Source organism: Penicillium nucicola, assembly GCF_028828085.1.
Source record: "Penicillium nucicola strain IBT 29836 chromosome Unknown utg000008l, whole genome shotgun sequence".
Classification (NCBI taxonomy): Eukaryota; Fungi; Ascomycota; class Eurotiomycetes; order Eurotiales; family Aspergillaceae; genus Penicillium; species Penicillium nucicola.
Genome location: NW_026643132.1, coordinates 2,091,978 through 2,117,177, shown reverse-complemented (window position 1 = coordinate 2,117,177; position 25,200 = coordinate 2,091,978). Strand labels below are relative to the sequence as shown.

Here is a 25,200-nt window from a genome sequence, read left to right as displayed (position 1 = left end):
TTCGTATGCAAAATGCGAATTGTTATAAATGGTGGTTGAGTGGCATAGAATTGATTGATATTGGATCCCTATTTTTCTTATTTCATGCTGAGCATAAGACTGTTGAGTATTCACGGAGATTCGTCAGAATGACATGACGAGTGAAATGTAAATCTGCCCATAAAGGTGGAGCATCTCCTTCACAGAGCCCACCATCCCTTCTCGATGATAGTCTTGGACAATCCTCGCAAAGCTGAGAAAAGCCCATTGAGTCTCTCAACCTTGTCTTGAGGCAACGGACCAGCCTCACGCGCATCAAGATAACTCTTCAGCTGGTCGAAGCGGCTCGGGCCAATGACAATCTCATCAGTACTATTCAACTTCGAGTGAAACAGCAGCCAGCGTAAAGCAAACTGGGCCCCAGTAGTCTCATGCTCCTTAGCCATAGCATCCAGCTGGCGCATCGCATCATGGAATGCAGGCTGATCATACCACATGCGGTACAGCGCTCCAACCATGTTACCCTCTCCAACCTCGAAACGGGTTCCCTCCAAGCTCTGCAAAGTGGGATGGTAGGATAGCTTGCCAGTGAGGAAGCCACCAGCTAAAGGGGAGGTCGCTTCAAAGGCAATGTCGAATTCACGGAGAACGGGGAAGAGGTCGTCTTCGTAGCCGCGGCAGACGACGTTGTATTGTCCCTGGTAGACGGAGGGCCTCACGAATCCTTGATCAATTGAAACTTCCATCCACACACGAATCATGGCTGGGGTGTAGTTCGACAAGCCGAGCTTTTCGAAAAGACCTAATTTGTAGTAGTGGCCGAAGTAGGCAGCTTGCTCGGCAATCGGGATTGTACGGTCTGGGGCGTGAGCGAAAAGGGTGTGAATCTAAGAAATAAAGTGAGCTATTGTCTTCGTAATTCGAGAGTCCAATGCGAGCGAGTACCTTTTTGATCTTGAGTCTGTCGAGGCTGTCAAAGATGGATTTGCCAATGTTCGTCTTGGACAGGGAGCCATCTCCAATGAACAGGACTTTCGTGTCGATGACGGCATTCACACGCTTCTTCTCGCCGAGGAGTTCCTCTGAAACACCAGGATTGGTAGCCGGGTAGAGGGCAGCAGTGTCGAAACGGTTGATGCCCGCACTCTCGAGAGTCTCGATGAGCAGGTCAATATTACCACTGAACCAGGTGGTGCCAAAGCCCTGGGTACCGCATACGTATTGAGGGGCATCCATGTTTGAAGATAGAGAAGAGATGGAGGTTGGAAGAAATAAAAATCAGGAAGAGAAGTGAAAGAAGGTGCGAGTTCGTGGGGCAGCTCCTCGTTTCACAGAGCTTCAAGAACCCTCCCATCCTTGCAGGTTACACTTTGCACTACGGCTTTGGATAGCGAAGATAATTGGAATATGTTGCTTGGTTTATCTAATCTCGACACAGGATATGACTGACAGAACATTCGACGGAATCTCAAGCTATGATCTGGTGAGCGAACCCCTGGATCGTCTTGACAAGACCAGTTGTCCAGCTCAGATGGGGAGAGTGTCCGCAAGGCGCATGGTACATTGTGAAGGGCTTCTCCTGACTTGCGGCCATGCCTTCTTGATACTCCTTTGGCAAAGTACAGTCGTTTTCCAATACCAGGTACGCACATGGTAGATCAGCATAGGGGTTATGGGTCAGAGGACTGTTCATGACGGGAGCTGCAGTCAAGGTAGCCGCCCACTTTTCAGCGGTCGCCTGGTCGAGATCATTGAACAAGAATTTCTCAGGCTCGACCATAGTTCCAAGGCCGTCGACACCAAATTTCTATCGCCTGTCAGTATATGTCCGCCAGGACTGAAATGTAGAAAACTCACGTGGAATCGCATGAATGGAGGTGTAATGATGTTGCCATCGGCAGGCTGGAAGAAACTGTGGACAGATTGACCCTCGGGGATAATAAATGCTCCAATGAAGAATAGCCCGATGATGCCGCCGGTCTTGCCCTCCTTTGCGCGCACGGAGGCTTGTCGGACAGATGTTGCTGCTTCGGCAGCCACCCAACCACCAGAAGAATGTCCAGCAAGCAGAACCGACTTTCCATCCGCAATCAGGCTGTCAACCAGGCGACCAATCTCTGCCGCATCATCTGCAGGGAGTGGGTATCCTCCTGGGGGAGCCTTACGATCGAAATTGGGATTGTTAACGTCCCCGACATTCAGCTGGCTGAGGTCGCAGGTAGGTCGCTGGGGACAATATGTTTCGATGCCTTGCTCAATCAAAGCATCTACAAATGGCTGATATGGAGCGGGTGTATGGTAAGAGCCATGGCTGAGCACCACGACAAAAGGCTGAGAAACCATGATGGAAGTTGCAGAGAGGAAGTTGGAACTACAGATGAGAGGGGAACATCCCCGCATGTAAGGCTGACGCCGGCCTTTCAATGCCACGCTGACTCTAATTTCGTCCGGCGTTGTCTTTATTCGCTTTGAATTATTATATCGATTTGATTATTTGATAGTGCTGCTATTCCAAAATGTCACAAGTCTGACATGCATCCCACCCCAGCATGGCGTTTCAACTCAGTTCCAGATTGTCAGTATAGAAATCCCCCGGGCAAACAAAGACTGAGACAATCAAACGGCTTCACCGTGGGGGGCATGTGGATTCAGACTATGCACGTCCAAGTCGCGAGTCACCAGGATTCCCCCGTCTGTTCCCTTTTGGCCAGGCCCAACCATTGCATGTGCGGTCGGCGCACTAGCATCCCCTAGCTCATTCCACGTCTTGTGTCTCTCCTCTTCCACATGGCTACGGTCGAGCGTGGAAAGAAGAGAGTCAAACTTGGCCATATAACGACGTGGACGAGTTCGAGCAGACCCAATTGTCGGTAAGTCGTGCGGTCTAGGTGAAGGCACATGGCGCCCACGAAAGATCAAAGGGCCCAGAGTTGGAACACAAGCCACTAGGATCCCTGCAGTCATCTCGGCAATCACAAAGATAGAACTGTCCCTTGCGCAGTAAATGATATCGTCCGTTGGACAGAGTTTGGTCTGAATAATGCGGCCCAAATTGATACCAGCCGTGCTGCCAACCATTAGCCCCTGAAGATGAATTGGCCATGCATGACTTACAGGACTCCCAATGCGAAGGATGCCGTCACACCGGTTTTCTTGCGGCTTGACATATGAAGCCTCCATACGATGGGTAGGGGCAATAGCACGACACCCAGGTCAATGCCCATGTTGAATCCCGCCGAGGCATATTCGGTCTTGATCACGTCGCCGCAAACACCTGGAATAGTGCGATCCCAGTTGTATGCGACCGGCCGACATAGAAGGGCAATTGTCAAAATGGAGGCCACCCAGTATAGGAAGACCAGGCCAGCCACTCCTGTCGCTGTCCAGAAGAACACCGGGTTGTTCGGGAAGATTTCAATATAGAGTAAGAGAATGGCGAGGCGGAAAGAGGCTGTCGCTGTCGCCCAAAACCACTCGGACGCCCAGAATGTCTGATCAAATCAGCGTCGAGCACTTCACCGACACACCAACACACCTTCAAGGCACTTATCAACTGTTCTGGATGGCGAGCCGCCATGATCGAAGTATGTCCGCCATAACCGCCAATGATCGCTCCTGAAGCAGAGTAAGGTAAGCCGATGCGCATACGAAAGACACCCCCTCGACTCACCCGTCAAAACGTCGATTACATATCCCGTCAAGGCCATCTGAATTTTTGTTAGTGTTCTGAGCGTTTCAGATCAACTCAGACTGACCAGTGAGAAGAATACGAGATAATCATGGCATTTGAATTGCCGATGCCGTATTCGTGTCGAGATTACCCTCAAAACCACCGCACCAGCAGCAATGAAGAGCAATATCAAACTCCAAGCAATCAGTGCTGGAGCGCGTGGATTCAAGCGTACCATGGTCCGGGAAAGTAGCCCTATAGCTGTATAGTAGGATGGGAGTAAGAAAGACCAAGGGATTCAGTAGTTGAGCCTCTCTTCAAGTAGCCCGGGCCAAATTGGGACACAACATCTCTCAATGGGGTATGTTCAAGTAGGGATTCTCGAGCACTGCAGACTCGTACAACCTCTCTTGCCTTTTCTCTTCAGCTGAAATCGCTCGTTTCAGCTTGTGACCCTGCAGTTGATACCTTCCAGTCGGACGTACCAGAGCAAATACCCATCCCCACCTCCTCTTCCATTCTCCTTGCTCGCCACTACACAAAATGGCCCACAGACGAGATACATACGCGGAGAATATGGGACGCAATTCCACCGAGGCGCAAAGGTAACAAAAGTCCACCAGCCAATCCCAACCCCCAAGCCCGAAAACACAAACACTAACGCCACGCCAGACTTGACGAACAGTTTGAATTGATCACCGAGTAAGTCTCGGTGGCACCAGCTTACAGGTTCAATCCAAACTGACCGAGACAGAAACATCGGCTACCTCGTGCACCCGGCCGTCCAAGCCAAGCTGCCTCCCAACGCCCTAGTCGCTGACGTGGGCACAGGCACTGCAGCCTTCCTACGCAGTCTCACCCATTACTATCCCAGAGCAGAGCTACACGGCTATGATATTTCAACCTCCTTGTTTCCACCTCCGCTCACTCTACCCCAGAATGTCACACTACGCCTCCTAGACGCGCGTCAGCCCGTCCCGTTAACGATATGGCACAAATACGATCTAGTACATGTACGGCTCATCTCGGCAGGTCTCAAGCCAAACGAGTGGCCAGCAATAGTTCAAAACCTGACCCGCATGTTGAAACCGGGAGGTGCGATGCAGTGGGAGGAATGTGATTTCACAGCTGTGCGGCATCTACCCGGATCGCCAACTGCCACTATCAACACTGCGTCCTACATGGGTCAGCGCTTTCTTGCTGGGATGATGCATCATTTTCAGAGTGGGTGGAATACACTGATGGAAGGGATGCGGGGTGCTGGTTTGCAAGACGTTCATACGGAGGTTGTTGCTGCTGACCGGGTTTATGCGACTCGTTCGCGTCTGACTGCCAATGGGATGGTGGCTATCTTTGCTTGGGCGAGGCTTGCATCCGCTAGGGGTGATGAAGGGTCTTTGTCTATGCTGCAACTGGAACAGCTTGAGCGGAAGGCGTATGCGGATATTGAGTCGGGATGCTATGTAACATTTGACATCCACGTTGCTTGGGGTTTTCGTCCAGTCTGAGTGGTCAGTCATTAATTTTTATTGATTAAAAGCCTGGTTCCAGCTTTGCTATCAATATGTCATGATTAACACGCCTAATTTAATACATTCATATTTTCTCTTTCGTGTCAACAACACCATGAGAATCGAACCAACCATACAATCCTCACCTCGGATGAAAAACAACCCAACAAGCCCCAGGCTGCGCAGTAAGTTGATCTCTCATATCCCTCTCAACAGCCTCCCCCAAGCCTGCCCCTGGCGCAAATTTGATTTGATATTTTGACACCAAAGCAGCGGCAACAAGTCGAATCTGTGCGAGTGCCAAATGACGCCCAACACAACTTGTACGCCCTAATCAGCGCAAATTGTTAGAATTTGATGTCTTCAATTTCCGCGTATGACTCAATAATGATGATACACAGAAAGGCCGATGCATATGTCCTTCGCTGTCATCAAACACCTTGGGTAGCATCTTACCTATACCAAATGGTGCAAAAGCCCTTTTGTCTCGTATCAGCTCCGGTCGACTGTACCACCGCTCTGGGATGAACGAGTGGGGGTTGATAAAGGCTGATGTTACTGGTGGCCTGTCAGCTTCTCTTTGTACAATGTGATAAAATGGGATGAAATCCGCACGTCGACCAATTGTGTACCGAGGAGCACAAATTTTCGTCCCTCCTGGTATGAATTTCCCATCGATTACCAGACCTTCCGGTGGTGTTACTCGAGAGCTGAATGTTGGTACGGCGGGCAGCAGTCGCATTGCTTCGTTTATTGTGCCGTTTAGATGAGGGAGGGTAGATAGAATGACTGGGTCTTCGATGTTTATATCTTGAAGCTCGTTATTTACTCGTTCCGCATGGTTAGGGAATCGCGCGAGGAAGTATATCAGAAGTGTTAGGCTGGGGGCTGTTGTATCGCTTCAATTCCTATTAGAACGATGGCCGCCTAGAGAAATTCATACACACCTTCCAGCAACAACAAGTGTAGCAGTATCACCACTCAACCACTGTGCGCGTGTAGGATCTGATCCATGCTTCTCATGATCTTCGATAAACCAAGACGCGATGTCCCGATCGGGAAGCACTTTCTATATCGCTGTTGGTTAGCTCCCAACATTCGCCTTGACTTGTTCAATCATACCTTCACCCGTCTCGCGATACACTCATCACAGAATTGAAGCATGTAAAACCAATGCCTGACTTTCCATAACCCGGGTATAAAAGCAAATCCGAGCCTCGGAATCCAGATAGCCGGACTAAATGGTCCCAGCAAGGTGAGCGCCGATCGCAGCATCGCAATAGATGAGTGCCATTGCTTGGTGCGCATCATGCCGAAGTCTTCGCTGAAGGCAAAATCCCCCATTGAGTCGAATGCGAAGAAGTACATCAGGTCATTTACCAGGACTGGAGTTGATACTTCCGCTGCGATGAGATTCTCCAGGGTGTGGACCTTTTCTATGACTCTGCGGTGGTATTGTTGTAGGGCTAGTACGTCAGATCAGTGCCATCTGTCTTGCATGAATATTTTGATTCTCACATTGGGTACTAAGAGCTTGTTCCCACATTTTCCGTCGTTCATTATGAAGTTTCTTGTCGCGGGTGAAGATTGATGAAATTCGCGGGTATAGTAGATCATACCAGTCGGATCGAGTATTTCGATTGTGAGCCCCGTCCATTGCTTCGTATGCTTCAGGGTGAAAGATTGTAGTTTCGCTGGGACCTGTTCGCACGAATGGTCCGTATTCTTCATACCACGCCTGAAGAACGAGGTGGCCTCGCGAGTCACGGCATTTCCAGACATGCCAGAGTTTGGTACATGCTGCCAGTCGTGGGCCGGGAAATCTTCGTAAGCGGTGGAAGAATATTCGGTAGATCGTAATACTGCTGAACAGGGAGATGTGGTAAATTAGTATAGAGAGTGTGACTCGATTGACATTGCTCTTGCGGCTGTCGGGACGAAGGAAAAGGACGGCGGAGTATAGGATGATTCCAAAGATTATATGAAAGACAACCACACTTGGCCCTCGCAGATGCCACTCGCCATTTATGAAAATCAGCTGGTGAGCTAATAAACCCACTACGACAGCGATTCCCTCGGGTGCTAACATGATCGGAATAGAGCGAGATTTGACGGGTTTGTTAGTTGACAATCACTTTCGCTCTTATGTCGATTTGAAGAAGGCTATAGATTCCAAATGACAGATTGTCTAGCGCTGCAATTAATGTCATACAGAAGTCGTCATGATCACCAGTCGGGGGATATGTAATAAGTTTACCGTTTTTAACCCTAATGTCAAGGTGTCAGGCATCTACCCTTAAGGCGGGCTTGTGTTCAATCTCTCAAAGACTCTGGAAACTTTAAATATGATCTTATTCGATTCGTCGCTCTTGGTTTCTATAATGACCAAAGTCGCCAACTTGAAGTCAAACCAAACTTTCGAGCTGCTCTGGTTGAGAAAAAAAAAACAACGGAAAGATTGAACTTCTCCTTTTGCGGCACACTGGAACATATCGTAAGCATGGAACGATCCAACCAACTGACCAGCTACTGCGAAACAACCAAATACCATCTCTATACACTCTGGCTACTCATCTTCAGCGATTTGAAAACCATCATCGCACCAAGTACCATATTCGGAATCGCAAATGGTTGGGCCGCCCCAAAATACGGACTGCAAGTACCCAGCACACTTGCAAACCCGGAAAATGTCATGGACTTCCTACATCTGATTGGCAGAGCCATGATGGTCCTGTCATGGGTCCTGGTAAACTTCATTCCATTCGCCATCAACAACCAGCGCGGGGAACGGGCAATTGCGGAAGATCTCCTGAACAAGCCCTGGCGGCCTTTTCCAAGTGATCGTATTTCCCACAAACAGGGAACACGAGCCATGTTCGCACTTTACATTTTCGCATGCGTCTATAGCACTAGTTTCAGTGGAGGCAGTCGACACTCTGCCGTATTGATCATCCTTGGATCGTGGTACAACAATTGGGGTGGTGCAGACAATGGCCCGATTGTACGGAACATTATCAATGCGCTGGGCTATGTCTGCTTTGTATTCGGGGCAATGGAGGTATTCCTTGGCGGCTCTGCTCTACCCCTTCACCCAGAAGGAGTGTTGGTACGATGGCATCTGGTTATCAGTGTTGTTATTTTTTCTACGGTTCATTTGCAGGATATGTCAGACCAGCTCGGCGATGCACAGCGCGGTCGTTGTACAGCCCCTGTTTTGTGGGGAGATAATTTGGCAAGGTGGACAATTGCCTTGCCCTTGGTTGTATGGGGGATAACTTGTCCTCGATTCTGGAGTGTTTCTTCAATTTGGTACTTGGTAAGCTGCGGGCTGGCGTGTTCTGTAGCGGTGCGCGTTCTAGCAGTGCGTAATGTTCCTGGGGATAAACGGACATTTCAACTGTGGAATTGGTGGATTGTGATCGTGTACATCTTACCACTGTTTTCTGAGGCGGAGCGACACGAGCGATCTGTGGTAAATTGGATATGCTGCATCCAATAAGGGTGTGCTACTAAACCCGCTTGTCAAATATGATGAGAGAGTTTAGGTCTTAGTATTTCAATCTGCATAGAGGTGTTCATGTCCTGCCAATACTCTTCACTTAGGCTAAATTAAACTATCAATAGAATGTTAGAGGACCATTCAAACGGTTTACCCCGGGTAAACGACTGACAAGGCAGAATATTGCGCCCTGATCGAGTCTCTGCAAGCCTTACCCGGGCAAGGCTGGCGGAAGTACCACACCCCATCAAAATGCCGGGGCGCGAAAGGCACGAAGGCCGGATGTGGCTTAATTTTGCGAGAACAGGAACTAGAAATCAACTTAGCACAATTCAATTTAATCTCACACCAATCAAACCCAGCGACGAGCGATGCCAAGGTCCGGAGTGTGGAGACAAGGTCTAAAGGGGCTGTGTTGTCTGTTGCCCGATAGCGCTGCCAGTGCGGAATACGAATCTCGGAACATTGGAAGTGAGGTATAGGTGAGGGGACATATTTAAGGGTTTGCTTTGGCTAATTTTCCGTTCTCACTCTCATCCAAATCCTACTCTGTGAACTACCAGCCGAAAGAAATCCGTGTCTATGAACTAAACCCACGACTCGGGATCACGAAACAGCAAGTCAAGATCCATAATCAAGAGCTATAAGGTAAAGATAAAGATCCCAGACCTTTAATCCACTCAAGCTCTCTAACATAATGTTGGTAGCGACATTCAAATATGTTCTTCCGAAATCCATTCAAGACAAAGAAGCCCAATGACGAACCTGCGCCAGAGCCAAAGGTCAAGGTTGAAAAGAAAGAGAAGCGTACCCCAAAACGACATCCACCCTTCATAGACTACTACACTGGCGCCCCGGTTTGGAGATCCCCGGATTACAATTCTTCACACTACAAAGCCGCGCAGTACAGTAACACGCGCTACAACCCCGATGCCTTCGGTACAAATAGTGCGTTGGCAGCAGGAGTTGTAAGTGGTGACTGCAGCACCGCTAATGGTGATTGGAGTGGTCACCATCATAACAGCTGTGATACGGGCGGCAGCAGCTCTTACTCGAGTCATGGCGGTCACTCGAGTTATGGCGGCTACTCAGGGGGCGGGGATTCTGGAGGTTATTCAGGCGGCGGAGACTCTGGGGGTAGCAGTGGTGGTAGCAGTGGAGGAGACTCTGGAGGTAGCAGTGGTGGAGGAGATAGCGGAGGTGGTGGTGGCTGCTAGACAATCTACTGTACGTTGAATATTTCTGATATAGTGTCAAAATTTTGGCACGAGGTTATGTTTCATTTACCATGCGCAACAATGTTATTTATAGCGGGAACTTCGGGTATGCGAGTCACTGCGGGTTCTTTTGAGTAGTCTAACTGGACAAATTCTTAGTAATGGTACTATAATATTGGTATTAATGCTATCAGAAACTAAAAATCTTCACATTTGGTAACCTATTTGAAAATGCCGAGATGATGATTGATAGATCACGCCAGGATCATTAACTAACACAGCCTCACATATCGGTTAGTCAACAACATACAAATTTGGCAAAATCTTTTCATTCAGTTCCCTATACATAATAATGATTTTGCAGAATAAAAGGACAGTATGAGTATAGACTTAAAGCTATTATCAGATAGCTCGACTCCTTTTCAGACCGTCTGCGACTACACTGAGGACCAAAGCAGTAGGAAATTCTTGCCCTTGCTCCGACTTTGACACAAAGAAAGATGGAAGAGAAAAGCACTGAGTAACAGGTGAAGATACGATCGGTTTGGAGTGTGAGACACTGCGCAGGCTGCGAAGCTCCTTGAAGGAACGTTCAGTCCCATCTCACCAAGCCAATTCGAGATATGTAGTTGCCTAGCAAAGAACAAAAAGCTGCTTTGAGAACTGAAAACCGAGGAAACCTGATGAGATAGGACGAAGAAAGTCGAAAATTACTGGCTGTGGGTGGAAGGAGAGGAAAGTAACAGGGAAGTGGTGGGGCGTGCACTTGAGCCTCAGAAGTTTAGTACAGTACTAAACAGCCACTCCCAAGTGATAAAAGGCCACACCACGCTGAAAATGGTTGTTAATTATACTGGCAACAAGTTATGTTTCCTTGCTATTGTAGTATTCGTAATTAAGATTAAAATTTACGATGTCTGTGGGGGAATGACGACAGGACGACTTATGCGATGGAAGAATTCGGGAAGAAAGAGTCCAATAGAATCTGCTATTATTTTGATGGCCGTGAGTAGCCTGAATACGCTGAAATTGTAGAAGGTCGATTCGCGCAAAGAAAAGTATATGTTTCCCTCCGAGGCCCCTGTTAAAGTGGGGCCAACGCGTATAACTCACTGCCTGCAGCCCCAGGTATGCCAATCTGCATCCCTTGATAGTCCAGATGTGGACCAAATGCGTCCAATAGAAGCCGAAACTCGTCGTTTCTGTGCGGAATTAAACGATTTCGGACTTCAACACGGCTTTTGACGGCTTTACAGTGGATCGACGGCCGGACGGAGTTATGCCAATAATCTCCGCACCATCATGACGTTTGGCAGAGTCATTCATATTTAAGAAACAATTCACTCCCTCGTTTGATCATTTCTCTCTGCACGTGTTCATCATGGGATTCTTATACTCACAATTATTCGTTACTCCTCCCTACCCCGCCCAGTCCTTCGAGGGCCAGACAGTCCTAGTCACCGGGGCAAATGTCGGCTTAGGGTTTGAAGCTGCACGCCATATCACGCGTTTGGGCGCCGCACGAGTCATCCTCGGTGTGCGCAACGTGGAGGCAGGCACAGCTGCTAAGGAAGATATCGAAAAATTTACAGGACGCACAGGTGTGGTTGAAGTCTGGGAGATAGACCTATCCTCCTACGCATCCGTTATCGCATTCAGCGAGCGTATCTCGAAACTTCCCTGCTTGGATGTCGCCATCTTGAATGCTGCCATTGCAACAGCGGAGTTCTCCATCGCCGAAGGCTATGAGCGGTCCGTCACCGTCAACGTAATCAGTACCCTTCTCCTCGGCCTTCTCCTTCTACCCAAACTCAAGGCTACCCGGAAGCTGATCCCGACTCGCACACCCCGCTTGACATTCGTAGTCAGTGAAGTTCATGCCTGGGTCGACTTCCCTGAATGGAAGGAGGATGCGCCGATGAAAGAAGTCAGTGACGAAACAAAGGCGAAAATGAACGAGCGTTACCCCTTATCGAAGCTGCTCGAGGTGCTGCTCGTGCAAGAACTCGCCGGTCGGGTTCGTGGATCAGAGGTTACAATCAATATGATCAATCCTGGTCTCTGTCACTCACAGCTTGGACGGGATGCTGGAATGCGCCTCATGTTGATGAAGATGGTTCTGGCTCGGAGCACTGAGGTTGGCTCACGAACCCTTGTGGCTGGAGCTGCTGCTGGACTGGAAAGCCATGGTGCTTATATGAGTGATGGGTATGTGGAGAACACAGCGCTTTCGCCCTTTGTGCGAAGTGATGAGGGACGCCAGGCTCGGGAACGGTTGTGGGGAGAGTTGTCGGCGATCCTGGAGAGTGTTTGTCCGGGTGTCATGCAGAACGTGTAATACTTAATATCTTTGGACTTCTTTTATATTATTTTGATATTTGATTCAATTCAATCTCATCTCATGAACAAAAAAATGTATTGAAAATTGGCGGTGGTGTGAATAGCGAAGCCCTATTGACAGCCCGATTTGTTGAATAAAGAGGCCAGTGTCAAGAAGATGTGTTCAGTTGTTCATTAACCATGATTGTCTCGAACGTCGACTAGCATCGGTTGCTAGTTCTCTACCTTAACTCATTCAACACATATTCAACAGAGACCCTGCTGTATCGGGGCAACCAATTGTCGAATCTCACCTCGTCATTACCTTCACAACCTTGGTCAACGGGATCATAACACCGAAGATCGAGTTGACTCTTACTAGTCACCGTTGCCGGTTTTTGTACCTTGCCAACACTCTGCATCCAGCCATTTTTGGCCAACCAAGGGACCCAGACATTCTGATCCAGTAGGTTCTGCAGTTAGCCTGGATAGCAACGATTCGATTATTTGCTTATACGACAACATTATATATCCGTGAGCAGTACCATAGGGGTCGAAGCTACGTTGATCAGGCAGGCCATGCTACATTTGTAACGCCCGCTCAAGTCCACGTAGATCCGCATGATGCGGCTCGAGATGTGTACTATAGGGAACCTCCCGAGTACGGAAAAGGGTAAATCAACCTTTAGTAAAGGAGAAAATAGGCTCTATAATATCTTCCGACCACTATCCGAAACTACTGTTATGTCGCGAGAAATCCTAAAAAAGTTACCCTAACGCCCTCTGATCCCTCCGGGTTAGGGGTTATAGCGTCGAGATACGCTATTAGCGTATATGAATACTTCAATCCTTATATTTTCTTCGTAGAGGACTTATAGCTACTTGTATTGCTAGTCTTCTTCTGGCTACAGAGTGAAGAATATTTGCTTTGGTGCGGGTGGGGTTATCAGGCAGGCGAGCAAATCCACGAGGCTGACGATGACCAATACTCTCCTGAGGTGAAAAAGATGGCAAATATGCGCACTGTTTCTAGAGCACTCTAGAGCTAGAACATAACATATTGAAGATGGGTACTCATAAGAAAGAGCAAAACCTATTGGAATTTCACCGAGCTACCACCAAGTTTCATACTGTTTTCGGGAAGGCCGTCCTCGAGGAAGTGGTGATCTTTCCACGCGTTCTCCCGCTGCTGGGTCCATATGAGAATAAAACCAGAATGGAGGTACTCAATCGATGCTTCCAGTTACTCCGACACTTTTTGAATAATATTCAAAAAACTGGCAAGCCAAAACGCCGGTCTAACAAAAGTACTGAGGGAAACCAAGTGGGGAAATCCTGCTGGGTTTCCCCATTTGCTATTATGGCTGTCATTGCGCATAAGATGGATATTTTGGAGGGGATGATTCCCTCATTTATGAGAGTAGTCAAAAGTGGGCCAGTTACTCAAGATCAGCTTGCTGATCACGTGCTGGAACGACCGGCTAAACAGCCAAAACTACCTCCCCTGGAAATGAGGATTACGTGGGACCAGGAGCTACCCACTGAGGGTACAGACCAATTGATTTCAGAGCTGAGAAAGCTGAAGGTGGAGGATATGCCTAGCTTAAACCGATCAAGACCAACTCACGATCCGAGGCTATTCAGTTACAAAGATCAACTCACGCAAATGCTTATGGATATTTTTCCATGCCCTCCGCTACGATTTACAGTAGCTCTCATGAAGCTGACTAGAAAGGGAGATAAGAATCAAGTGGATCTCAATCTAAATGTCGAGAGTTGGAGTACAATACTCGAAGAATTGCGGAACCCGATCTATTCCCAGTTTCTTCTAACAGTTCAGTTCAACGTGTGGGACGAGACTTCTAGGGAACAATACCCGGAGCTTACATTGTTACCTGAGCTTGTGCATTTCGTCCAAGATGACGTCGCTGAACCTGATGTAGCTCATCCCTCGATATTGGACGAAAAGCAGTCCCTTGCAGCCCTAGCAACTTTAGGAATGATTTCTCGGAATGGTCTTCCAAAGTCAAGATAGTGGCTGAGAGAGAACTGAGAGAGAACTGAGAGAGAACTGAGAGAGAACTGAGAGAGAACTGAGAGAGAACCAAGATGTTAAGGTTCATGGTAGCCGGCATGGTTTATGCCATAAATGAGCTATGACGGTAACCGGATTAATTCATCACCTAGGAAATCTAATTAGGACTAGCTTAAGGCAGAGTTTTCTAGTATATCAGGAGATTCTTATAAAAGGGAATCTTTAGACTTAGAGAACTCGGTAATCTATCAAAAGATTATCTATATTATACCTTCGTATCCGTCATCATTCCCTACTTCATCATAACTTTTAACAGGGCACAGCAACAACAGTCGAGCTGCAGAAAAGGGATTTTATTGGATCGGCTATACCATTGCGAAACCTCTCAGTCGCGTGCTTTTCCACCAAGTTAGCTCGATTGCACAGGGCTATGCTCTCTATGGAGCAGAATACAAATGTTAAGCAGCTCCAAAAATGGAGAGACGATGGGTTCTCTAGATACGCGTTCTACCAGCTCGTTCGCGGGGAGGATGCTAATCCCCGCCCGAGGACTGCACAGCAGTTGATCGAATACCTTGTGCAGGGCTCTCCAACATTGTGCTTGATCATACATCAAATCATACTAGCAAATATCATCGAACCCTTGAACAAAAAGGGGAAATCCCACCAGAAGCTGTTAGTGGGAGAGTCGACTCCTATTTACGCTTAGATGATCGAAATCGTGCTCCAGCTCTTTCTAATTAACACGTGCGTCTTTGACTCCCAGCTCGGTAATCAGGAGCGTTCCGACATGGTCCGTATCTTCACGAAGCCTGCGATCGGGTATTAATCACTTTCAGTAGGCGGAGTCGGCCGCAAGAATCTCAGCTGGCTGGTACAGCGTGTCGAGTAAGTATCTCACTATATAGATTCATTCATATTAGTGACTAACAGTGATCTAGACTATATCCAAGTTCTTAGTGAACGTGGTGCGTCGAGTATCACCAAATACTCATGAGTAGTTCCGCAATGCTCGGCAGGTAGGAAAGTCTGCGATGCAACTAGTGCCTCAGACACTGATATCCTCGAGGAAGGAATATGGGCAATCTACAACTGTAGCGAATGATAGACAGATACAATAATGCCACTCATTTCCTGATTCAAGATTTATGATCATCATGCTCCTTGATATAGCATCTGATTATCCCTGATTGGCGTCATCTGTGTAGAGCTCACAGACCTGACTTGTTGTTGGGTTTTCTTGCCACCATTTGTCGACCCGTCTGTTTTGACCAGACTGCCATCGAGCATCTCCCATTTCAATGATTAGATTAATATTATCTTTTGCTGGATAATCCTGCTCAATTTAAGTTAAATCTCTCTGTTCTTCTTTTTTGATGAATTCGGCTTATTTGTTATATTTGGCTTATATTGCTGTATTCGTAGGAACCCGAAGGTTGTATTCTTATTGTTGTATTTTGAGGTTTTCTTGGATTCCTAGATACAGTTTTCCTGAATGCGGTTGTCATGCATTTTCCTGTGTTCGTAATTTTTCCATGTTTTTCTGTATTTCTTTGCTCTTCGGAGGAATTCTTTAATGTTCTATAATTTCTGTTATCTTATTCCTTTTTATATGTTTATTTGTTTTAGAGTCTTCATAGAATTCTTATGTATGGTGTTTTCATGTATTGTTTTTCTATTCAAACTTGTGTTAGAGTTCTTATACCGTGTTTTACTTGTGTTTATAACTTCAGTTACGTCTCTTTTTCTTATTTCAAGTTCTCTTTATATGTTTCTCTATATTCTTATTCTTTTATTGAATCTTGTTTTGTTTCTTGTTTTGCCTAATATTGATATAATATATTAGGTGACCCTTAAGATTTAGTAGGTAATTGAAAAGGAGTTGACTTGGGTAGAAGAGTTTGCCGAGGAGGAGTAGCCTAACGATATTACTAGGTATAGAATAGCGCTTGTAACTCTTCCTGCTAGAAAAGTGTGGTCACTGATAGACCCATCCGACGAGAAATACCTACGGGTAGCTCTACGTCTACTCTGCAACCGTGTACACGGCATCAAGTTTCTATATATGAGAAAGTCAATCCATATTAAATATGGAAAGCTTCCTAATAAGACATTGTTAGCCAAGATCGGGGGGGATGCTTCGAAGAAGGAGATCAGTCGGATAAAGAAAGTCCTTCAGGCCTTAGAGACCTATGTAGTCTCAATTTGAGCGTTACTGATTGGCATGAATGACAATGCTTCTTATTTTTTAGTTTCTCTATTCTTTAGCTTCTTCAATGACTATCTAAGCCCACTTTTGATCTCGTAAAACTCTAGTTTCATAATAATTATCCGAGGTCACAACCATTAACAGTCCTATATGCTTGGTAGGAGCTTCCAGATACTGGCAAAATGAATCTATATTGGTCCTCATTCGACTACATCCGCAGTTATCCATTGGAATGGGGACGCCGCAGTCTGGTCAAGCAAACAGGTCGATACTAGTAATGTGAGCATGGGCAAAACCCAACAAGATCTCCGGTAGGACTGTAGGAAAAGAGAACAGATAGGTAACATCTGAAGACAAGAATGTGTCTATCTTGCTCACTATGCGTAGAGAGGTCTCAATATATCACACAGGCCTGAGTCGTCCGTAGACCGCTACTTTATGCAGTAGGCAATTCTCCCATTACAACATGTACGTTTATCAGCTATATGATATCAAATACTCAGTATATAGGCTCTTACCACACTAGAAGTGATAGATATGAAGCCCTCTCCGGGACAGATTTATCTACTCGTGGCGTATTTCATGTCATCAAATGTCAATGGTGACAAACTGACTATTTGATGACTAATGATTCTGCTCTGGTAGTAAATTAAAAGTGGGCCCTTTGCTAAGTACTCTAGGTCAAATACTTTTCAAGATTTGTGACTCCATTGCATGTACACATTACGGTAACGAACGCCGAGGGCATCATGACCGTTTAGCGGTAATCCTCGGCAGAACGACACCTGCTCCTGCACATGCCAAGGCCCCTGCTTAATCAGTTCAAGTCGAAGGCGGGGATTTTCTCCCGATTCCTATATATCCTTTAAGTAGTCAACTGGTGGAAAGAGCGCACTTATGAGCTACGGCCTTTCCCTGCTTGTAACCTGACTGAAACATGAGGCTTAGCATCAGTATCATGTTCGTCACCATTGTCTCAGCCTTTCTATCGACTCTCTGCCATCAGACCATTGGCCGCTTATTCCCCATCAATACCAATCTTATCTCGAATTATTTCAATCGACGAACAGCCATGGGCGACATACCTGACGACTGGGTCGTACCAGACAACTGGACCTCGTGCTCCAGGCTCCCTCCTCTATCAACGACTGATCGGACCGAGTTTGGCGTCGGAGTATGTATGGTCTACGGCTACCCGTCCTCTGGCGGGGTTCTCATTAAAGAAGCTGACCTTCTCGACCTGCTCTTCTTATCACTCCCCCGTTCTTATGCATCACAGCGCTCACCCAGTGCCGATGAAGAAGACAGATTCTGTAATCTATTGCGACGGACTGGTCCTACTTGGTGGCTAAGTAAGGAGGATATGCTGGAGGCGCAGTCGGGTACAAGGTTTTTGACAGAGGAGGAAGAAACGGTGCTGGTGTTTGGTTGGCCAACGGATGGCGTGGGTGTGTGGGTGTTGAGATTTAAGAGTGACAGGCAACGTCCAAAAGATTTTGGGAGAATAAGGTTCGCGATGAATATGGATGAGAAGATACAAATCATGAAAGAGTACGGCGCTACGTTCGTTAAAGATGTCACGAAGGTGGAGGAACTTCATGATACCAGTGGTTAAATAAAAATTCAAGGCTTACTAGTCTTGTTGGGAACTTGGAGTTTTGGAGAGTAATTTCATTCCATGCTATGTGCACGCAGTACCACGTTGACAACTGCTTGCTTAATATACTTGTATTATCTTGGGCACGTATTAGGTGAATAGGTGGTGAAATTGATTGACCTCTATCCTCCCTGTAAATCCAATTGTGACAACGACATATGAACTTTATAACTGCTTAGGCACACCTACTGTGCTGCGCAGATAGCAGTGTAACTAAGCCACCTTATGTATATAAGGAATCTCGGCCCTAGTCTAGCAATGCAGACTACCTTTTCTTCTCAGCTACCCCTAGGTCTCCATGTCTACTAGTTTTATATTATATCCATCCCTGGTTCATTCGAGCCGCATTTGACCATGGCTTTCGCGTTCTCGACGATGATCCGTATGTATGCCTCTTCCAACCTCATTACGTATTCAAAGTATAGCTGACAAGACGGTGTTGATAAGCATGTACGGTAACGCCTATGGTTGGCCTCGATAGTCCTGGTGCGTCAATCCAGTCCCGATCGCGAGCCAGAAATACCGGCCCTATGACTCCTAACCGTCCGTATTCCAGCGAAGAGACCTTCCCGGTAAAGGCATATTGTCTAAGGAAGATAGCGACCCCGCTAGCGTCTAACACGTAGACCTTATATCACTTAGCAATAGCAAATAGGATGCCTCTCTTGGCTTTGATTGTGATAATTTCCTCTTTGTCGATCTAGAAAGTAACCCTATCGACGGTCGGATATATAATGTTATTTACGAAGATGACGACATCATATGAACATAGATTGTAAATAGCAAGCCCACGCTGATTCGTAGAACTAGCCTTTAGACTATCCTTTTAACAATATATATTGTTCTTATTATATACGCTATATCAGGCTTATATCTCAATTGTTGAGATTTATGGTGGCCGGCCATGGTTTATGCCATGAATGAGCCATGATGGCAACCGTAGTGATTCATCACCTGGGAAATCTAATTAGGACTAGCTGAAGGCAGAGTTTTTTGGTATATAAGGAGATTCTCACACAAATGAGAATCTCCAGACTTAAACACCTCGGTAATCTATTGTTAGATTATCTATATTGTACGGTCGTACCGGTCATCATTCCAACTTGCATCGTAACCTTTTAACATGTATCAACACCTAGATTTTCATAACCATATATCTGTTCTACCTCATCACTTACCGATAGCTACCGATAAGAGTCACTAATACTATTTTAACATTTTGAGGATGTTAACAAGCCGGGTGGTGATGATTACAAAAAATATCGAAAATTACGTACACAAAAGCGTAATATGCATATATCCTGAGAATCAAGCATTAGAAAATCCTAATACTAGGCTGAAAGTGTTGATTACTATATTGAGAATATATATTGCATAAGGAAAGATTGCTATGAACTAATGTTGTTGAGATATCAAGTTGTAATTTATTGCATTTACTATGTGTTCCGGGCTGCGCAGCTCGGTTGTGTGCGCAGCTCGGTAGTGAATCACGTTATTTAAGACCTCTCTACTCTACGTAGAACAAGACAGACACATTCTTCTCTTCAGACCATCCCTATGTGCTCTCCTTTCCTATAGCTCTACCTCTTGTTAGGTTTGCCTATGCTCCTACTGCTATTGTCGACCCGTCTGTTTTGACCAGACTGCCATCGCGCTATCCCATTTCAATATATGTTTGTATCTTCGTTATTAGGTCCTTAACAGCCCTAGTTGGTAGTGGTTCCAACAACATTAGCGTTAGAATCAGCGTATTTTTGGTATTATATTTCACCACTTTTTTCACCTCTTTTTTCACCTAACCAAATATGTCGAACTTTTAGCGTTTCAATGAATCGGATCATTCATCAATTCTCGCCTAGCAGCCCATAGAGAAGTTAATTTTTGTCAAGGGTGTAGGGTGAAACGTACCCAGGGTACCCGAGGGTCCTATGGATTCCTTAGTTAATTACGTATCTTGAGTGTCCAAGATAAAATACGATCAAACCGCATGTAAACTGGAATGCTCTTCTTGATTCTACCTCATACAGCCTAGGTGAACATGACGTAGCTTGAAGGAAAGATGCCAAAATACAACCGTGTCTAACACGGGTTAGCAGATACGTCCTAAGAGGCAGAAATATGTCATATAAGATTGTATGTCTATAGAACCCAAGGGGGTTTAATATACGCCCTAAAGGGTGGTCTGATGTGTGCTTTTCATGAGTCGCTCTAAAGGAGGGCCGGAATGGACTTTCGCTTCAATTATGAATTTTTGATAATTATGACGAGAAAGAAGAGAGGTTGAAAAAATGGGAGTAGAAACACGAAGTCAGCAGAGTTTAGTTGTAAGAAAGACGATTTTTCTTTTTTCACATTGGGTAACGTGGGTCCGCCCCCATTTTCTCAGCATGCTACTGTTCTAGATTCAGGGTTGCGGAGCACCAATACATGGCATAGACTCAGCAAGCAATCGCATGAGCTACATGCTGATTTGGAAGTCGTCAAATCACTCAAATTTAAGCTGCGCTTTGACGTTGTACTTGAGGTTAGCTCCAGGGTGCAATCCATAAGCCCCATGACCCCATACCGAAGTCGGCTCTCGCCTATCGACTATGCAAAGCACCTGATTGGAGAGCAGATCCTCATCATATTACCAGATGGCGTGCCTGTAGACCAAGTCTGAACTGCGATGCAGTCTCCGCACTTCAGATGATGAAAAGGCGGGAAGTGGTGTGCATTAGGGCGCTCACGCAAGGCATACTGGACATGTTGTGATGCCACGCGAGATGCATTCTCGGGGGTATTTGACACCCTTGCCCGCACAAGGGCAAGGAAAATCCATCCCTTTCTTCGAGTCTCGATCTTCGGTCTGCTACGAAAGTGTCGAAAGCGCGTGTGTACCTGGTTGACACAAGATGCGCTGGTTCAACCCCCAGTCCGCCCTGACGGCAGTCTTTGTCGTGCTATCCTCGCTACCATCCAGTGAGGCCATCACATATTCCCCGATTAAGCCTCCATCGTACCCGCTGGCTGTGCGGAGCCCTTATCTATCTGGTGCGTCCTGATCGTTGATCATCCCCGGAATCTCATTGACATGATCGGCAGCATGGATCCCCGGAAACTCAGTCGCATCACTTCCATCCAGCAGAGCGCAGTTTTGGGCAGGTAATGATCTGATCTGGTCGGTCACGGCGCGTGTGGATGGCGTCGCGTACAATTTGTTTGGGGTTCAGGTACCACTGAGCGGAACCAAATCCGGTACTGTCACCGAGGCAACTTACACCTCGACGCATTCCACCTTTACGGTGCAAGCTGGATCTCGAACGTTTACACTGGACTTTTTCTCTCCAGTTTCGCCTAAGAACTATCTGCGTCAATCACTGCCTTTCTCGTATTTGACTGTGACGGTCGCTGCGGGTGGCTCCAGCTCAGTTCAAATTTATTCTGATCTTGATCACAGCTGGGCTGGTCAATCCAGCGATGTGAGTTGGAGCTATTCGACTAAGAGCACGACTGGCGTATTCCAAATCCAAGGCGCAGATGCGTCCACATACTCGGAGAACAGCAATGGCCAAGCGTTGTGGGGAAGTGCCGTCTACGCCACCCGCCCTGCAAGCGGGGCTTCTCTCTCCACGGCTTCGGGGCCGTCTGCCGTGGTACGCCAAAGTTTCATCTCGAATGGAACTCTGTCCGGCACACACGCTGAGTGGACTGCCAACGGGGTGGTCGGTTTCGCTCATGATCTTGGGAAAACAGCCAAGGAAGTGGCTGTGACCTTTGCCGTCGGCCATGTACGCGAGGAGTCGATTAATTTCCTGGGTGATGCCCAGACGGGTTACTACCGCGCAACTCACGCGAATACTGTGGACGCAGTCTCTTACTTCCTCGATGACTACCCTGATGCGAATGAGGAATCAGTCACATTTGACAAGTTGGTTCAGTCGACAGGAGTCTCGAGTTATGGATCGAACTACTCGGATATCCTGGCACTGTCCACTCGCCAGGTCTACGGTGGGATTGAAATCACAATCCCGAACGAATCCCTCGATACAGATACAACGCGTGCGTTTATCAAAGAGATCTCCAGCGATGGCAATATCAACACCGTAGACGTGATCTTCGCAACCTTCCCAATCTTCTATATCCTCAGCCCAGACTACCTGAAGCTTCTCCTCGACCCCATCCTCCAATACACCGGGAGCAACGCCTACACCAAAGATTACGCAGTCCACGAGATAGGCGCCAGCTACCCAAACGCAACAGGCCATCCAGCAGACGGCGAAGAAATGCCCATCGAAGAAAGTGGCAACATAATAATCCTGACCTACGCCTACCAACTAGCAACTGGGAAAACAGACCTAGCAACAACCTACGCGTCTCAACTCTCCCAATACGCAGAATACCTTTACAAAAATGGTCTCTACCCGAGCGCTCAACTGTCGCTGAACGACGCCCTAGGCGAACTAGCCAACCAGACCAACCTCGCCGTCAAAGCAGCCGTAGGCCTCGCAATCTACGGCGCATTAACTGACCAAGCAAATTACACAACAGCAGGCAAAACATTCGCCGACAAAATCTGGACAGATCACCTGGGTACAGACGCCGCCGGAACCCGATTCTTAATTCAGTACGGCATCGCACCCTGGTTCCTCGTCTACAACCACTATCCTGACCTCCTCTTCAATCTAAACATTTTCCCAACGGAAGCCTACAACGCCACCGCGGCTTTCTACCCAACCGTCCGGCAAGGAGCGGGCGTACCGCTTGATGGCGCGATCGGCTGGGGCCAAACGAATTGGCAGTCGTTTGTTGCTGCGACTGTGACTGGATCGACGCGGGAGATATTTATCAAGGATTTGCATGCTTATGTGTCCAACGGTTTGAATTCAGCGCCCTTTTCAGATCGTTACTGGGTGACGAATAGTGGGCAGTATGTTGCTGGTGATTCATATTCTTTCCGTGCAAGGCCGACCCTTGGGAGTCATTTTGCGCTGGCTGCGTTGGGAGGTGCTAATATCTGGGACTCGTGAGATGTTCTGGTTCTTGTGCTTGCGCTCAAATCATGTGGTTTTTGTGCAATAGAGTCAAGATATTCATGAAATACATTCCGTTGGGACTTGTCTTCACGACCTTCACTCTCATTTGGTGCTAAAATAGAATATTTCTAGTTTATTGGTAGATCAAATAGAGTAAATGAGTGAAAAGACACTGTTCTTGGCTCTTGCATTAGTGACAGAGGGCGGTGCTAGTGTTGCCTTTGTGCAGTGGTTAGAAATTAGCAAGGCAAAAGAGGCCTTGCTGTTCAGCTGCAGAATCACCACCGTGGAGTTGCTGTATACTGGGCTTGTGAACAAGATGATGGAAAGGGATTCCACAGCTGGTGCTTGCTGAGTTGGAGTCTTGTGTTGGTGATTACCTGGTCGGCTCGAGCATCTTGGAGAGTAAGAAGCTTATTCGAGAGCCTGGTAATCGGGAGTTTGATGATCAGACAGCAAAAGAGTTTCTTGGTGGGCTGAGAAGGTTGGCAGAGCAGGTTCCACAGGCTCAGTGCGAGAAGTTTGCCTTGGGTAAGAAGAGGCACAAGCTTTGAGTACCGGTCAAATGAGCCGTGGCAAGTGAGTCACTATAGTTTTCTTGCTCTGTTTGGTAATTTCAAATTAGTCTTTGTAGACCAAAAAGAGAGGTGCCTGGACTTCACCGTTCAACCTGGTGGAGACCACCTTTTATAGTACTGCATAGCTAGTCACCCATATACACTACTGAAGAATTATGAAGCTGTAATTCTCCTCAAGTCTCCAGTCGAGACATTTGAAGTGCCATTTCAACATCAAGTGGTCGCCACCCAGGTGACCGACCGAGACAGATACAACTTCTCACCAGAGCTGCCAGAGGTCAGAAATCACTCTTGAAACCACGTATAAACGAAGGAAAAATACCTTTGATCAGACCAGAGGCACTGACGGCGGTTGGATTCGTTAAACCCTGTCTCGACACCGTGGGTGAGTCTGCCAGCAGCTGAACCCCACGCTCTTGGATAAACCCTTCGAGGTCCTTAATATCGTACCACCTCCCATCCATTTCGTCTTGAATATCCGAAGGAAACTCGGAGAGCGGATCTTCTCTGACCGGGTATTTGTTTTCGTATAGAGAGCGCGACGACTGGAGAAAATGCGATCCTGCACCGCCTACATGGAAAAAAGGAAGCTCTTCCCACTCTAGCATGCGTTCTGGGTGGATCTTAGCAACTAGCCCGGCCTCAAAGTATGAAGTCAGATCTTCGCGACTCAGTATGCTAAACAGGAATCGGAACTTCTTTCGTAGATCGTCCAGCTTTTGAGAGGAATCGCGCAGCGAGAAGAACGCGTGGTACATACTTGCAATACGTAGCTGGCGGATGAATAGCGATAGATCTACAGTGGGCATCGTTGTGGTAGTCACATTATCGAACAAGAGAGACGATCCGTGGCCCAGGGGCGACGAGAAATCCTGAAGGGAGATGTCAACCAAGGGGGATGAAATAAGTGACGGGTATCTCTGTCGCCCCTGAAGTTGAACTGATGGGCTTGGATTAGAGATTCTCCCCAGCTCTGCTTGCGACAGGGGGGATTCATCATTTTCCGTGGACGGAGTGAGCTGTCCCTCTTCTGTTGCTAGCCCACTGTGTTCAATAATGGACTTGCATGTCGCGACGGTCTTGAGCAGCTGATCTTGGAGGTTGGTGTGGGATGCCAGGACTCGGCTCTTTGCCAACTGCTCGCCGAACGATGAAATGGCCCTGTTCATTTGCTTGATTGACGTCTCCAACTGCGCAATTCGTATCTCATGCTGTGAAAGGACACCTTTTTCCCGCTCCCGGTACGCACGCTGTGCTAGGCGGATCTGTTTCCGACGCCGCTGTATTCAAATCAATGAGCTCACAGGCTTCAATTTGGGTCCGCGAAAAGAACATGTACCTCTTCTTGCGGCTCTGCTGGATCATCGTTGTCTTTTCGTGGTCGACCACGCTTTTTCTGGGAGGGCATATTGGAAGATAACGATAACTTTGCGTGATGGTTGTTGAACTGTAAATTGAAAAGAAAGAATAAGGAAGTTGGAGATCAAGAGGCACTAGACTAGCCACTGACG

General features: G+C 47.2%; 10 protein-coding genes across 10 annotated transcripts; 5 read left to right on the top strand and 5 right to left on the bottom strand.

The window, feature by feature from the left end:
• Window positions 1–179: 179 nt before the first annotated feature.
• N7511_008301 (uncharacterized protein) lies at window positions 180–1,215 on the bottom strand (the record flags this gene model as incomplete). Its single annotated transcript, XM_057130678.1, has 2 exons — window positions 180–866; window positions 925–1,215. The coding sequence occupies 2 exons, from the start codon at window positions 1,213–1,215 to the stop codon at window positions 180–182; spliced, it is 978 nt and encodes a 325-aa protein (XP_056982461.1).
• Window positions 1,216–1,447: 232 nt separating this feature from the next.
• On the bottom strand, window positions 1,448–2,322 carry N7511_008300 (alpha/beta hydrolase; the record flags this gene model as incomplete). The annotated part of the gene is made up of 2 exons (XM_057130677.1): window positions 1,448–1,786; window positions 1,837–2,322. 2 exons carry the CDS (start codon window positions 2,320–2,322, stop codon window positions 1,448–1,450), a joined length of 825 nt encoding a protein of 274 aa, XP_056982460.1.
• A 273-nt stretch (window positions 2,323–2,595) lies between these two features.
• On the bottom strand, window positions 2,596–3,887 carry N7511_008299 (uncharacterized protein; the record flags this gene model as incomplete). Its single annotated transcript, XM_057130676.1, has 5 exons — window positions 2,596–3,046; window positions 3,094–3,470; window positions 3,515–3,594; window positions 3,650–3,686; window positions 3,735–3,887. 5 exons carry the CDS (start codon window positions 3,885–3,887, stop codon window positions 2,596–2,598), a joined length of 1,098 nt encoding a protein of 365 aa, XP_056982459.1.
• Window positions 3,888–4,192: 305 nt separating this feature from the next.
• N7511_008298 (class I SAM-dependent methyltransferase) lies at window positions 4,193–5,157 on the top strand (the record flags this gene model as incomplete). Its single annotated transcript, XM_057130675.1, has 3 exons — window positions 4,193–4,254; window positions 4,322–4,351; window positions 4,404–5,157. The coding sequence occupies 3 exons, from the start codon at window positions 4,193–4,195 to the stop codon at window positions 5,155–5,157; spliced, it is 846 nt and encodes a 281-aa protein (XP_056982458.1).
• A 145-nt stretch (window positions 5,158–5,302) lies between these two features.
• On the bottom strand, window positions 5,303–7,249 carry N7511_008297 (cytochrome P450; the record flags this gene model as incomplete). Its single annotated transcript, XM_057130674.1, has 5 exons — window positions 5,303–5,490; window positions 5,560–6,041; window positions 6,108–6,229; window positions 6,283–6,626; window positions 6,679–7,249. The coding sequence occupies 5 exons, from the start codon at window positions 7,247–7,249 to the stop codon at window positions 5,303–5,305; spliced, it is 1,707 nt and encodes a 568-aa protein (XP_056982457.1).
• Window positions 7,250–7,660: 411 nt separating this feature from the next.
• N7511_008296 (UbiA family prenyltransferase) lies at window positions 7,661–9,689 on the top strand (the record flags this gene model as incomplete). The annotated part of the gene is made up of 5 exons (XM_057130673.1): window positions 7,661–8,266; window positions 8,321–8,360; window positions 8,505–8,632; window positions 9,367–9,627; window positions 9,684–9,689. The coding sequence occupies 5 exons, from the start codon at window positions 7,661–7,663 to the stop codon at window positions 9,687–9,689; spliced, it is 1,041 nt and encodes a 346-aa protein (XP_056982456.1).
• Window positions 9,690–11,257: 1,568 nt separating this feature from the next.
• On the top strand, window positions 11,258–12,214 carry N7511_008295 (uncharacterized protein; the record flags this gene model as incomplete). Its single annotated transcript, XM_057130672.1, has 1 exon — window positions 11,258–12,214. One exon carries the CDS (start codon window positions 11,258–11,260, stop codon window positions 12,212–12,214), a length of 957 nt encoding a protein of 318 aa, XP_056982455.1.
• Window positions 12,215–17,376: 5,162 nt separating this feature from the next.
• Window positions 17,377–18,054, top strand: N7511_008294 (transcription factor; the record flags this gene model as incomplete). The annotated part of the gene is made up of 1 exon (XM_057130671.1): window positions 17,377–18,054. One exon carries the CDS (start codon window positions 17,377–17,379, stop codon window positions 18,052–18,054), a length of 678 nt encoding a protein of 225 aa, XP_056982454.1.
• Window positions 18,055–20,990: 2,936 nt separating this feature from the next.
• N7511_008293 (glutaminase family protein) lies at window positions 20,991–23,105 on the top strand (the record flags this gene model as incomplete). Its single annotated transcript, XM_057130670.1, has 2 exons — window positions 20,991–21,129; window positions 21,181–23,105. 2 exons carry the CDS (start codon window positions 20,991–20,993, stop codon window positions 23,103–23,105), a joined length of 2,064 nt encoding a protein of 687 aa, XP_056982453.1.
• An 862-nt stretch (window positions 23,106–23,967) lies between these two features.
• Window positions 23,968–25,097, bottom strand: N7511_008292 (bZIP transcription factor; the record flags this gene model as incomplete). The annotated part of the gene is made up of 2 exons (XM_057130669.1): window positions 23,968–24,969; window positions 25,029–25,097. The coding sequence occupies 2 exons, from the start codon at window positions 25,095–25,097 to the stop codon at window positions 23,968–23,970; spliced, it is 1,071 nt and encodes a 356-aa protein (XP_056982452.1).
• Between the last annotated feature and the right edge of the window lie 103 nt (window positions 25,098–25,200).